At 51.0% G+C, this 14,702-nt stretch overlaps 1 protein-coding gene across 1 annotated transcript in view; it reads right to left on the bottom strand.

Moving 5' to 3' along the window:
* Positions 1 to 14,702, bottom strand: part of IGSF3 (immunoglobulin superfamily member 3) — a 91,158-nt gene that overhangs the window by 4,982 nt on the left and 71,474 nt on the right. Inside the window, exons 9-10 of the mRNA XM_034990212.1 lie at positions 4,851 to 5,261; positions 1,774 to 2,181 (exon numbers count right to left, since the gene is read on the bottom strand). Of these exons, the coding sequence (XP_034846103.1) occupies positions 1,774 to 2,181; positions 4,851 to 5,261 (819 nt within the window). The remainder of the gene's footprint in view (positions 1 to 1,773; positions 2,182 to 4,850; positions 5,262 to 14,702) is intronic.

Raw genomic sequence — 14,702 nt, 5'->3', positions numbered from 1 at the left:
TGGTGGCTGGCCAATAAGACGCAATACACCCAAAATGGCAAGACAATCAGAGACCACTGGACATTTAGTTCCTCGGAAGGGCCTCTTCCCCATCTACTCTCCCTTTGTTTTCTCTTCTTGTCTGAATACTTACAATCTAAAGATTTATTTATTTTAGAGAGAGAGAGAGCGCGCACAAGCGGGAGGGGCAGAGGGAGAGGGAGAATCTCTAGCAGACTCTGCGCTGAGCGTGGAGCCCGATGTAGGGCTTGATCTCACAACCCTGAGCTGAAACCAAGAGTCGGTGCTTAATTGACAGCACCACCCAGGCGCCCCTGAATGCTTGCTATTTAAGCATTTGAGTTTTAATTTAAATTTCCTGGCTCCTTCCAGTGCCTCGTCTGCAGTAATGACTCAATGCTAGTTTTCTGAATGAAACTAATATCCACCTGTCCACGCCCCCCCCCCCCTTTAACATATCTCTGTACTAATTTGGTTGCCCGTGTCTGTCCCCTTCTAGAATAGGCCAAACCATCTCCCTGTGCAGACTTTAGCACTCTTTCCTGTTTCAGGTATAAGTCCCAAAAAGTCCGCTTCTGCCTCCTCTCTGTATGTTAGGCAGGAATGCCGCCGGTGCTCCCTAAATGTCTGCCAACCCCCCCCCCCCCCGCCGCCCCAGTCTCCCTGCAGCCCTAGTGTGGGGACGCGCACATGGGTGGGTGTTGGGGGAGAAGAGTGCTCAGCTGCCACCTCTCTACAATTTCACCTTTGGGAGAAGACACGCAGCAGTTACTAGGCACGGTAAAAAGAAAAAAAAAACAAAAGCTCATGGGAACTATGAGTAACTCAAAGCAGAGGTGATTTCCCATCCAGTGTAGCAAGACACAGAGCAGTGAGATAATGCCCCTTTCCCGGAACAAAGGGCGTATTCACTCCTGAAGTGTGTTCCGTGACACATGGGGCAGGCACAGCTGCGAGGCTCCACCCACGAAAAGAGCCGCTCTTGTGAGACGTGCAAACGTGACGGACGCTTCCAAAAGACCACTGATCAGAACGCCGGGATGCGCGGGAAACGAACGAGACAAAGCGCTCACACCGACGCATGCCACCAGTTCATTTCTGCTCCATGTCCTCTGGGGGACCACTGACTTTTTGCTGGGACTAGGATGGACGACGATGTGATGTCGCAGGGGACCCAGGAATCCGGCTTACCTCTGCTTTCATTACGGGTTGAAATGGGTAACCATAACTCTACCGAGTAATTATGTGCATTTAGCAACTTTAGAAACGACAACAAAGACAAGAAGGGCCCCACAGAGCAGTCACTGGTACCAACAAAATTATTAGGAAATGAGATTGAATTTCATCTCTTCCTATTTAAAGCATGCTATTTCTATTTAAAGCATGTGAATCAATTCTTTTCCACTGTAAATCCACAGGCTTAATTTTTTTTAAACCACATGGCTACTGTTTCAAGATTTTTGCATATCCACCACCTTCTGAGTCGGAATGTACTCTTAAAAAGAAAATACTCTATGTTCTGCAACAATTAATCGAAAAATGCTACTCTGGTTAAGAAATAGAATCACTTTAGGCCAAAGCCAGATGTGCCATTTTCCTTTCACAAGGGGAAAAAAAATGTGAGACAATCCTGAATGCAAATGCAAAATGTAAATGCTCATAAGTTTAACTGCAAACAATGTATTAATACACTCATTTTGTGCAGCGCATAAAGTATGACACTTGGAGGGGAAATACGCAGAGCAGTGACAGCCTGGGGACATTAACTCTCACCTGGCCGCATGATGGTCACAGCCATCTGCCCGGCAGTGTCCTCTGCCCGCTTATACCACACGCCGCTGGGGCTGGGCAGCCACTCCTCCACGCGGCAGCTGTAGGTCCCGCTGTCCTGCACTGCCACGTTCTGGATGAAGAGCCGGTACACACCAGGGGAAGGGCTCTCCAAATGCAGCCGCCCCTTCAGGTTGTTTTTGGCCGCCTGTTCTCCATAGTGGAAGGTAGCCTCGCGGCTCAGGTGGGCCACGGTCTCCCGTTCCGGGTGGTTGGGCTTCCACACAAACCACTCCACCACCAGCTGGGAGGCCGCGCTGGTGCGATTCAGCACCACACACTCCAGCTGCACCTGCTGTGTCTCCAGGACCGACAGATTCCCCTGAGCTTGGCTGAGCCTCAGGCGGCTATCTAGAAAGGCGAGGAAAGACATATTAGCCTCACGGAATGACAGGCCACCCACATGCACCCTTTCCACGTACATTCTGAGTCCCCTGATCACGCGTCTGAGTGCATGGATTGTAAGCAGTTCATGGTAACAGCGGTCCCCCCATTTCTATCTCATCGGTTCAGAGCATAGGAGGGAACAAGCATAAGGTACAGAGGACTCCACATCCAAATGAGAGCAGCCCATGAGCCTATGGTTGACCAGAAGGGCCGGCCGGGAAGGGCCAGGCAGAAAAGGACAAGGTGAGACCCCCTTTCGAACCAAGAGCGAATTTTGAAAACTGACCACATGATGACTAGAATATGTTGGACCGTCCACCACAAAAAGAACTGCAGATGAGACAGTTAAATATGTTCCCGAGTTGGCCTTACGAATTGCAGTTCTTACTTTCTCGGGTTCCCTCTCAAGGTGGGAACAGAACAGATCTAACCTTAGTAAAGAGAAGCCTGGTATTGATAGAACCTGTGACTTGAAAACTCAGCCAATCAGATTCTCCTCCAGAGAAAAAAGTGTCCCTAATGATGGTATGCCCTGACGACATGCGTATAATTTCATAAAAGGTCCTGATGAGCCTATCTGGACCGGGGGGGGAGGGGAGGCGTCAAAAACCCACAAAACTGTAAAAGCAGACAAGCACCTGGCGAAGGACACTTCCTGAGTGATACCCGAGGAGGGGGGAGGGCCATGCACAGAGCACTTTTTACTTTTTTTTACACTTCAAAACTGTCGGAATGTTTTACCATGCAATGCAGTAACTCCTGTAATTAAAAGGTCAAAAAATTAAAATAACAGAAAAAATGGGTGCCTGGGTGACTCATTCGGTAAAGTGGCCATTCTTGGTTTTGGCTCAGGTCACGATCTCAGAGTCATGAGACCGAGCCCCGAGTTGGGCTCCACATTCAGCGCAGTCTGCTTGAGATTCTCTCTCTCCCTCTGGCCCTCCCCTCGCTCACCCTCTCTCTCTAATAAATAAAATCTTTAAAAAAATTTTTAAATAACCAGTCTCCCGAAAATATACATATACATACATGCGCATGTGCGTGTGCATGTATGAAGATATTAACTCTGGTTGTCTTTGGGTTGAAAGATTATTTTCTTCTCTTTTTGTGTGTTTTCCAAAAGCTCTATAAGCATATTCTTTCTCATCGGGAAAAGAAGGAGAGGGGTGGTGCGTAGAGAAAAAGAACTAGAAGCAGGGGAAGAAAAAAAACAACAAAACGAAAAAAATCACTGAAAAGGAGGGATGTGTTGTTTTAATCAATGTCCTGTGAGTTTTCTGTTTATAGTGTTAGTATTCCCACAAACAGAGATCTCACTAAATGTGTTTTGACAAACATCCGTGCAGCCCTGTGCGTTGGCCCAGTTAGCTCGCTGTAAGTCTGTAGTCTCAGATGGGGAAATTCCCTTGATAAATTTAGGATCCACTGAGAATCTCTTAGTTTCTGCACAAATGAACAAAGGCAAAGGATGAATGGCGACTAAGGGGGAACTCGAGGTGGGTGAGGGATCATGTCCTCCCAGCAGAGAAAGTGACCAAAACTGAAAACATACAGGAAGAACAGAAACCTAAAAGAACATCTGTGGGCCAAATGACAACTGTCAGTTTTCAAAAGCCCCAAGGACTGGCTTGAGGTCTCTGGAGAAACCAAGAGCGATAATGCAGACCAGAGCTTCCTGGGCAATGCACCCGCAGAACGGTTCACATAAGTGTCACCGAGGTGCTGAGAAGCCTGCATTGGGGCAATCTTAGCAATACAACAGAGCACCCCCATCCCATCAGGAAGGACAGGATAGCACAATAGATTGTAGGCCATGTAGGAATGAGGGATGGAGAGGGAGCTAAAGGCCACATCGTGTGGGGAGTTCAAAGAACTAGAGCTCTTTAACAAGGAGAAGGGGAGACTGACAGGGGCCCCCTTCACGCATGAAAAGATATGACCCAAACTCATTCTGGGTTGTTCCAGGGGCAGATCTAAAACCTGGAGGGGAATTACGTGGAGGAGGGTTTTTCAACGAGTAGGGCTGCCCTGCAGTGGATGGAACGGAGTCCTGCGGAGGTAGGAAGCGTGCTCAGAGAGGTCAGGTGCCACCCCTGCTCTGTCGGGAAGCAGAATGAGGCCTGCACCCACAGGCTCTGAGACAGGGCCGAGGGGTGGTCCGCTCTGGAGATAGGAAGGGCTCCCCGCCTGCCCGGGGGTGCTGAAATGGGTGGTAAGGAAAAAAGGCGAGCAGACGAGGGAGACCAGAAAGTGCCTTCCAGGTGAGAATGCTGGGTATGGAGCCGGCACCAGCCCGAGATCCAGGGTGCAACCTGCAAACCCAAGAGGAGATGCAGGAGCCCCCAGGGACCCTGCCTCGCGGCCTCTTGCCCAGCACAGCCACCCCTTGGGGCACCACCTGGTGAGGAAGATGCTGTCCCTAACAGCAGAGCGGAGGGTGCTTTCCTGAGTTGGCCCTACAGCACCAGGACGCGCCCGAGGCAAAGCCAGCAGTCCACACAGCACTAGGGTGAGGGTCTGCACGCCTGCACCCACCCCCAGCGTGGGCCCCACAGAGCCCTGCCGCCCTCCGCCCGGGCAGTCTGTCTGCACGAAAGCCGCTAGCCCAGGACGGCTGCACCCTGGGTCCTTACCTGGCTGCTTCACGGTGACTTCCGTGCGCCCCGAAACCTCCTCGGCCAGCTTGTACCAGGCGTAGTTGGGGCTCAGCAACCACTCCTCCACGTGGCAGTAGTAGCTGCCGCTGTCGCTGACCTCGGCCCTCTGCACCGTGAGGCTGAACAAGCCCCCGGACACGTGCCTCTCGAACTGGAGCCTGGCTCGCAGGCCCTCCTCCTCGGCGTAGGTGCCGTACTCAAAGGCCGAGCTGTGGGTGGTCTTCAGGATGAGCTTGCCATCGGCATCCGAGGGCTTGTGGACGTACCACAGCACGGCGAAGTGCGAGTTCTGGCTGGTCTGAGACTTGACGGAGCAGCTCAGCTGGATGGGCCTGTTTTCCACCAGGGTGAGGGTCCTCTTCGACTTGCTCACCTGCAACTTGGTCACTGCAGAGGAAAGGGGGTGGGGCAGTTCAGCAGCGGAGCCCCACACAGCTCCCGGGGGACTGAATGCGGCCAGGCTTCCCCCGAAGCGGGGCTCAGCATGAGGGAGGCGGCACGGAGCCGGCTTCACCCCAACATCCCTCCACCTGCCTCCTCCCTGCCTCCCCTCCTATCACGCAGCCTCCAGGGGACTCCGCGAAAACTCAGATCTGCCCAATCACTTCCCTGCTTAGAAAGTTTAATGGCTCCCACCCAACTGCTTATAGCTTATAAGGAAAAAATAATTCCTTTTCACAGTACAAAGTCCCCCAGGATCTGGCTCTCGCCCAACTGTCCTGGCTCATCTCCACGACTCACCCCTCCAGCCCCCCCATCTCGCCCCCAGTCCCCCTGCACCTCCTCCCTGAGCTCTGGTTTCTGCTCAGCTGACCTCTCTGCCTGTCTCCTTCCACCATCTCCCCTCTGGCCCTTCTGTGCACTCGTCTTTCCACCCCCTTCTTCCTTCCCACCCTGGGCCGGCAGCCCCTCTCACTGCTAGCACCAGCACCCTCTACATATCTTCCGACTCTTTTTCCTTAGTCTCTCTTCCACCCTAGTCTGTGAGCGCCTTGAGGACAGAGATCAACCTTTTTTCTGAAAGTCTGCAAATATTTCGAGTGTGCCCCTCCTGATGCTAAGTGCCGGGGATACCCCAAAGAACACCACCATCGTGCCTAGTGGACATTCTCATCGCGGCACCCCCCAGAGCCTGGCACAGTGCCTGGGCTTCAGAAAGTACTCGAATATCTGCTGGGATATGTGGGGGAGAGCGTGCCAGAGAAATAATGATAGCAGGTATTGAAAGGATTGATAGGGGTGATCTTCCTGGGGCAGAGAGAGGGAGGAGGCTGAGAGGAAAGTGGCGAGCAATGGGACAGAACAGAGTTAACTCCAGTGTCCTTCCCCTCGCCGCCCTGCTCCAAAACCAGAGGGAGGACAGACTCCAGAGTGCCACCCTACCTGTTAATCAATGACTGGGCTCACCTTTAAGGTGGCAAGAAGCCAAGGTCTAAGGAAATATATCTTAGGAAGGTAACCTGGGATCATACCCACTCCATCCTTATTATACCTGGCTGTGCTTCTCCCCTACCCACTATTGTCCCCCTACTGAAAAAGTTTTTTAAAGAAGGAAAAAGACGCAGCTCCAAGTTCCTCCTAGGGAGCTAACAGTGAAAGCAGCTTTTCACACCCCAACTGAAATTTCTGAAAGCCCCAGACAGTCATTTGGACACCTTGGTCACACACAGATAAACATTCTGGATGGCAGAGAGGATTCAGCAAGCCAAGGGATGGCGGGATCTGATACCCAATGCCATTACTGCAAAAGCAACTCTAAGAACAAGTAACTCAGTGGTGAATCAGGAGACACTCCTCACAAATGACTGCTGAATTCACATTCCCACAGACCTTCCCCAGCCATCAAGAACACACCAATATGAGGGGCGCCTGGGTGGCTCAGTGGGTCGAGCGTCTGGCTCTTGATTTTGGCTCAGGTCATGATCTCAGGGTCATGAGATCAAGCCCAGTGAAGGGCTCCTCACTGGGCTTGGAGTCTGCTTAAGATTCTCTCTCTTCCTCTCCCTCTGCCCCTCTTTCCCCCACCCGCTCTTCCCCTCTCTGTAAAAAAAAAAACAAACACATCAACATGAGAGAGAAATCCTACGTCCCACGCCCCACCCTTCTTTTCATATTTCTTGTGAACAAGCCCAGTCCCCTGCCTTCTCCCTTCTTCAAACAGACAAAGTCCTCCAGGGCACACGGGAATCCAGGGCAGGGTTTACCAGTAAGCTTCCCAGCTCTGCAAACTAGATGCACTTAGCTTGCCAGTCGACTTTTCAGATCTGATTCCTACAATACTTGAAACAACCAGCTCCCTTTTCATTCCCTTCCAACCCAATTCACCACATGCAAATGATATCTATATCAGCACAAATGATACCACCTGAATTATCTGGTTCTTGTCCAAAAAACTGGGTTGTTCAGTGTGGAGTAGAAAGAGCTTTAAAATGTATTATTAATTGGGGCTGGATTATTTTTGCAACTGTTACTAAGGAAACCTCAATTGCTATAGTAACTGCATATGTTAAACTGAAATCCTATGACTAAGCCTCAATTCAGTCACGTGGTCTGAGAACAAGAATCCAAAGAAGAAAGATGTTTTAAAGCATTTCCATTTTTTCTTTCCTTCCCATGTCAAAATATTGTGAAGTGTTGAAAAGCTTGAAAGAGAGGCAGTTTTGAAATTTGGTGCCTGCCTGACAGGTGGGCAAGGGGTCAGCTCCTATTCTGCACTTGGAATTTCCTCCCCCATCTCAAGGGCAGGGAGGGCCTTGCCTGAAGCCCAGGAGAGCTGGCAGCCCCCATGCCTAATTAGGAAGATCTCACGAGTCCTGACCAGTACTGCCCTGGGCCCTGTGAAGCCTGCTTGCGCCATCCTCCTCCGTAGAGGCTGAGGTGGGGGGGGGGGGAGGCGTGAGTGGGAGACGACGACAAACAGGACACAGCCCACTTTAGGACTGGAGGAATTTTCATCTACACGATGACAACACCTCATAGCAGTGTTGTGGCGGCTAAACGCAACAGTCTATAGAAAGAGTTTAGCACAGAGCCTGGTATAACATAAACGTGCAATACATTTTTACTATTTCCATTTCATTTTGGTCTCTGGGTTCGGTGCCACATGCAAAGCACACCATGAGATCCAGAACTGTCAAACTAAGTGACCAACTTACTACTAAACGTGCAGCCCCTGGCCCAGGCCCGGCGTCACCTGGGAACCCGTTAGAAAGGCAGACTCCTGGACCCACCCCCCACCCACTGACTCAGAATCTGCCTCTAAAAACAAGATCCCTGGGTGATTCCTGCGCACCTTAGAGCCTGAGAATCCCTGGACAGGGCCCCTGTGAAGGAATGGATTTAGGGAGGGCAACCACACACAGGTCATAGGAAAGCCAGGGACGGAGGCTGGGTTAATCCCCAACAGTGAGTCAGCGGGAGGAAGGGGCAGGAAGAGAGGCTGCCGGGCAAGGCCCCACCTGCTAGCGCAGGCTCAGGCTCAGGCTCAGGCCAGTGCTGCCTCCAGGGGGCGCCTCAGGCTCCTGGAGCCAGGCTGTGCCCGGTTTGAGGGACGGGCCCTTTCTGCATCTGGAGAGTTCCCTTCCTAGGCCTCTCATCGGGCGGGATCATGGGTGTGGCATTCTGGGAGAGGCTGCTGCATTACAGCGAAGACAGCGCATAGCAGGTGGTGAGAGGCATCTGGGGGGACTCGGCAGCAGGAGGGAGCAGTGGCTTCACCGGCCAACTCCCCCGATCCTGCGGACCCTGCTTTGTGCGCACCGCCCACCCCCAGAACTCCTTTCTTCCATCAGTAACGATTCTCTTATACCCTGCAAGAGCTCTTACAGGCCGCCTCACGTTGAGGTTCATTTTTTAAAGGCCTTTTCTTTCCTATGAAATTATAAGCATCTGAAGGGCAGGGACTGTGACCCAACCATTTGCTAAACAAATTAAGAAATGGATGACTGAATAAAGAGGCAACTGATCTTTTGGAGGTATGGGAAGCTAAAGGAGAGGCGTTGAATCCTGATTGCGACGGGAGGGACTGCACATTTCACAAAGTGTGTGACGTCGGAGCTCAGCCCTTGAAAAGCAAGTGAGTAGGTGTTGCCCAGGCACAGGAGGGGAGCGAGAGGGCACCCACGAGAGAGGGGACAGGGAAGCAAAGGTGGGAACTGCTCTGTGCACCACATTCGGGGAGAGCAAGTGGTCAGTCCTGCAGATGAAGTCAGAACGGTACGCGTCCGCCGCACTGCAAGGGGCCTGGAGCGCGTACCAGCCGCTGACCATCCGCGGTTCTCAGGGGGCCCTCCGGGGCCCTCCAGCATCAGCATCCCCTGGGGACTGGCTGAGACCGCTGCATCACAAAGCTGCGGGGGCGGGGGGGCAGCGAGGGGCAGTTTCCCGAGCCCTCCAGCGAAGTCTGAGGCACACGGAGTTTGAGAAGCCACAGGTGTGGTGCTGAGGCGGCCGCGGGTAACCCAGGATGGAGCAGCTTCTGTGCAGGGGGCGCGCAGAGCCAGAGGACAGTGAGGAGACTCAGGCAGTGAAGGAGTAGAGGAGAGAGAAGGAACACTGCGCTTTACTAAAGACATGTGACAGTGATCAGAAGAGTGAGGCAAAGAGGGGGGCCAGTGGCTGGACAGCAGACGTCTGTCAGGTTGAGGGAAGCAAGTCTGCCAAGAAGGGAAAGCTACGGGGGAGGAATGAATGGGGGTGTGTGTGGTGTGTGTGTGTGTCCATCCCACCCTCAGAGAAGGAGACGGCAAAGACACCTGCCCGTCAAGCAGCCCCTACACCCTACAGTCCCTACACCCCAAGCCCCTGCTCTTCGCTCTCCCCATGGTCATGCCCTAGTTGAGCCCCTAGAAGCTCTGCCCAGCCTTACACTCAGCCTGCACGGGAGCTCTCCAGCCCCCGCCCGCACCAGGGGGAGCTTCCCAAGCCGCAAACAGGAGCTCGCTGCTCCCAGCTTAGGACTTGCTTGTGGCTCCTCAGGACAGCAGTTTTCAGCAGGGCAGCAATGCCCCCAGGGACACCAGGGAAATCTGTGGGCAGGTCTTTCCTTGTCGCATTGATTGGAAGTGGGGGCGGGGGGTGTTCAGTGGATGAGAGCCAGCGATAGATGTAAACCCAGGTCTGGGATGGCTCCATGCAACAAACCTCTGCCTCGGGTCCTGCATGACTTTCAAACGACATTCATGTGGGGGAAAACTCTGTCCCTGAGCCCAGAACCTACTTTCATTTTACTATCACCACAATACTTTTTTTTTTTTTTAATTTTGCATGGTTTTAATATATACCAGGGAAATGAAGGGAGGGTTTTCCTTTGTTTTGTTTGGCATTGCTGCAAGAGCTGCTCAGGATTTCAGAAAGCGTGTAGGGGACAGAAGCGCCGCTTGGGCAGAGGGGCCTGATGCTCAGTCGGTATTTCTAGGGACAGGGCAGCAGGGTGGCTGCCCAGGATAGCTGTCCCTGAGCACGGACGTGTTACAACACATCACTGTGTTATGAACTACTTTTTAAAAAATTCATCCTTTATTCCACAATGAGGGCACTGTAACAATTTTTAAAGATTATGTGAGTAGGAATGTTATACTGTCTAGGAATTTCATTTTAATAGTAGTAAAAGGACTATTCTAAATTGTTATAAAAAGGATTATATGATCTGAGCATGAGCAGAACTCCTGATTGCTCAGTTTAGAGAAAAATGTCTTATTTAACAAATTATAGATGCCTTTCTATGTGCTGAGCACTGTTGTAAGCACTTCATAAATATTGACTACTTGCTCCCCACCAGATCTATGAAATAAGTATCATTATCCCCACTTTTAGAGATACTGGCCAAGGTCACACGGCTGGTAAGTGGTAAAGCCCAGATTCAAACCCAGGCGGCCTAGTCTGTCCTTGCTTTTAACCAGCACATATGATGACCCTCCACGCTGTGGTGTCTAAAAGGGGCTCCCCTGAACTGAGGGTTCTAGAGGAGAGGGGGGTGGGGGGATGGGTTAGCCTGGTGATGGGTATTGAGGAGGGCACGTTCTGCATGGAGCACTGGGTGTTATGCACAAACAATGAATCACTAGATCACTACATCAAAAACTAATGATGTAATGTGTGGTGATTAACTGGATGGATGGATCACTACATCAAAAACTAATGATGTAATGTATGGTGATTAACATAATAATAAAAAATAAATAAAAGGGGCTCCCCTGGCCCTCGCCAACATACCTGGGGCCAGAGCCCTCCCTGACCCGATGCTTCAGTCATATCAAAACATGCGTGCTGCTTCCTCCCTCCATGATGTTCTCTGTACACTCTGTTCCAAGCCTGGACTGTCCCGCTGCCCACGCCCATGCCACCCGATTCCCTCCTTGGGCACATCCCCCAAGCCGGCTCTCCCACCACCCTTGTGACTCTTCCCCGAGCTTCCGCCTTCCCAAGCCGCAGGACAGCCTGCCAGGCAGGAACGGGACCACACCCGTCTGCAGCTGCAGCACCCAGCATGGAAACTGGCACACAGTAGGTGCTCAAACATGCTTGCAGAAGGCAGTGGGAGGGAGGACTGAGGAGAAAGTAGCAAAAGTTTGGAAGTGGAAACAGCTAATTAGGAGTAACCCAGACATGCCCTGTCTGTCTTACCTGTCTGCAGACAGAGCAGTGACCCTTCTGCGCTGACTGCAAACAGGTGCACCTGGCGTCACCATGACAACGGGGCCTGAGGAGGTGCGGGAGGGCTGGGGACTCTCCTAGGGCTCTGGCACTCCTGCTCACTGTCTCTGAGCACTCAGCAGGCAGAAGCCACATGCACTCGGCATGCGAGGAGAATGAACCCCAGGTTCTCCTAAAAGAAAGTAGGGGCCAATCCCACTCAGGATGAGGCGGGCTGTCACTCACCAGACTGTGACAAGGACAGCCACTGTTCACACGCCCTGGACCCATGCAAGTCAAAAAAAAAAAAAAAAAAAAAAAAGGCGCTCAGCCCTCCCAATCTGCCAGGTCAGCAATAAGAAATTGGAGAAAACGGATTTGGCAGCATCCACAGGGTATTAAATATTCATCCTGACTACCCATCAGTAAAATCCCAGCAGAATACACCCACTGACAAGTCGGCTTTCTACACCGGAGACTCTCCTCTTGGAAGCTTGTTTATTGCTTTGTCAATGCGAATGTGCAATATTTAATAGCCAGACCAAGAGAGGGTCATAAACATTTGGAAAATCAGTGCTGACATTTCCCTTATTGCTTCTGTATTTAGGGATATGTAATTGGAGGGTGTGTTTTGGTGCTAAAGAAAATCAGAAGGAAGCAAAGTGATGCTTGGAAATTAAAAGAAAAAAGAATTGATTAAGAGCGAAGAATCGAGTATGTTGAACTGGCTTAAAGTCTTGCCTGAAAGCCCTTGGGGGTCACCCCCTGTGATCGATGGAAGTCAGGCTAAGCTAAATCAACAAAATGGGAGTGATGGCATTCCTTGAAGATTTCCTTGGGGACGTGCAGATGGAGCAGGAAGTAGGTAAAAAGAATGGTCAATAATAGATCCACAATCAATCGTGCCATCCAGCCAGAGATTTTAATGAATCAAACACCTGTGATGTGGTCAGGTCAGCAGGTGGCCCCGGCAAGGACTGGTCTGGGGCATAGATCACACAGAGCCCTTTGGGAGCAGGTGACATGAGCAGTGAAAGGCTGATACATGGACCAGCACGAGAGAGCCAACAGTCCCTGGGTTTCTCTATGATTCTGTTGGAATAAGAATATTTGACAAAATATTCTTAAAAGGTGGTGGCGGCAGGTGGTGGGGGACGCTCCTAGGGAAAACACCAGAGCAGGGATAAGAAGCCCTGTTTTGAGGGGCAAGGAATGGAGGGAGAGCAGAAAGAAGAGAAGCCAGCACTGGTTCTGAGCTCTAGTATCCCCAAATCTTAGGAGCCATCTTGTGGCAGAAGTATGAAGAAACGGGAGTTAGAGGAGGCATAAATTAAACTCCTACACCATTAGCAGACCGGAACCTCTACGGGTACCTCGTGACCCCAACTTAAAAAAAACAAACTTAAGTATTTGCTAATGGGTGTCAGGAAATCAAGGATGGTAAACCAGAGAGAAGAGAGGTCAAATAAAAGTACCTGGTACCAAAGAGGATTCCTGAGAAGAGAAAAAAAAAAAATTAAAAAAAAAATATATATATATTCGTCTCGAAAATACGCAATATAATAAAATTAAGAGCTTGGGTTCTGGAGCCAGACTACCTATCTGGATTTAAATCTTGCTTCTGCCTCTTATTATTATGGATCATTAGATAATTTATTTAAGGTCTGTGTCAGTGTTCTCGTCTATAAAATGGGCAAAAGCTGGTATTATAAGAACCAAGTAAGCTATTGCGTATAAAGCATTCAGGATGGTGACGGACACACAAGAAATGCTCCATAAAGATTAGCTGCCGTGTCGTTGTTTCTGTTCTTACTGCTACAACCACCCATGCCGAGACTCCGCCATGCCAGCAAGCTCCAAAGAGAAACTTCTTCCATTAATAAGGCTGTTAACTGAATGCAGAAAGCATAATCTCCAACTATATGGCCTTAAAGAAAGTCAAAGTCCCCCTTTCGTCATCCAACCCCACTGCTTTTTAACAAGGCACACGTGGGTTCAAATCCCAACCCTCACCCCCCACCCTCCACTTATTTGACTTGGGCAAGTCAGAACTTCTCTGAGCCTCAGTTACTTCATTGATAAAGTGGGACAGCAAGAGCCTCCTCCCAGGTTAGTGGGTGAAGACAACATGAGATCACAGACGCCGAGTGTCTGACACAGTCAGCCCCCGTATTTTCCACTTCTACTTCCCCCCTATGAAGGCGCAGCACCAACCGGGAGTGTGTGGGGGAAAAAAGGAAAAACGAACATGAAGCTCTTTGGGAAAGACGAAGGGCTAAGTGCATAAATGTTTAACAGAGGAGAGATGGTAACATTAAGAGGGATGCACTCTCCCTGGCGCGTCAGCCACTCCCCGGCGGTGGCGTGCGGCCCCAGCACCCACCCGGGCTCCCTGCAGCCTCCAGAGGGCCTCTGGGGTGCATTCCTGCTCACCTCTGAGCACTGGCCACGTGACCAACAGCCCCTCCCAAGGCTCCCGCACCAGTGCAGCTCCTTCTCTCTCAACAGTGAAAGCACAAACCAATTCAGCACAAGCCACAAAGACCCGAGACGGTCCTCAGAGCAGATCCTCACCCCCTAGCTCTCCAGCTACATTTTCCACCCAGGAGGAATGAGATGGTGTGATGGAAAATGGAGAGAACTCTGCAAGTCGAGGAGACCATGGCCCACCAGCAGCTGCAATCTCGGTTTTCCACTTGACAAGCTGGTTTGCCGCCATCGTGCCTCCTAAGCAACGGGAGCGTGGGTTTCTTCGCAGAGAAACCACACGGGGATACAAACATCTACCTTGTTTCACTGCTGGATGAATTTTTAAGAAAAACATAGGTGCTAGTAAGCACAAAGCCCGGCACCCGAGAGGTACTTAACACATTTATATCCCTTGTTCTCTTTAGTAACCCCACAAATCAATCAGAATCCAAGTAACTTGAACTTCGATGAGCTAATTCCTAAGCCTTCCCTTATGTGCTCCAGCCTTAGATTCCAGATAGGGATGGAAACAAGCAAGTATGAGGAACTGATTCAAAAAGGCAATGTCAGGCAAGGTCCTGGGGTCAGTGCTAAGCCTACCTTCTACAGCTGCAGAACCATGTGACAGGCACCGTGGCTCACAACCCGGCCTTGAGGGCCAGAGGAGACCACAAAATGTGCAATTACAATCAGAACGTCCTAGTCAGTGAGGCAGGCGAGTGTGTC

Source organism: Mirounga leonina, unplaced genomic scaffold (assembly GCF_011800145.1).
Source record: "Mirounga leonina isolate KUSES-001 unplaced genomic scaffold, KU_Mleo_1.0 Mir_507, whole genome shotgun sequence".
NCBI classification, from domain to species: Eukaryota; Metazoa; Chordata; class Mammalia; order Carnivora; family Phocidae; genus Mirounga; species Mirounga leonina.
The sequence above is the reverse complement of the archived record's forward strand: the minus strand, read 5'-3'. Positions and strand labels throughout refer to the sequence as shown.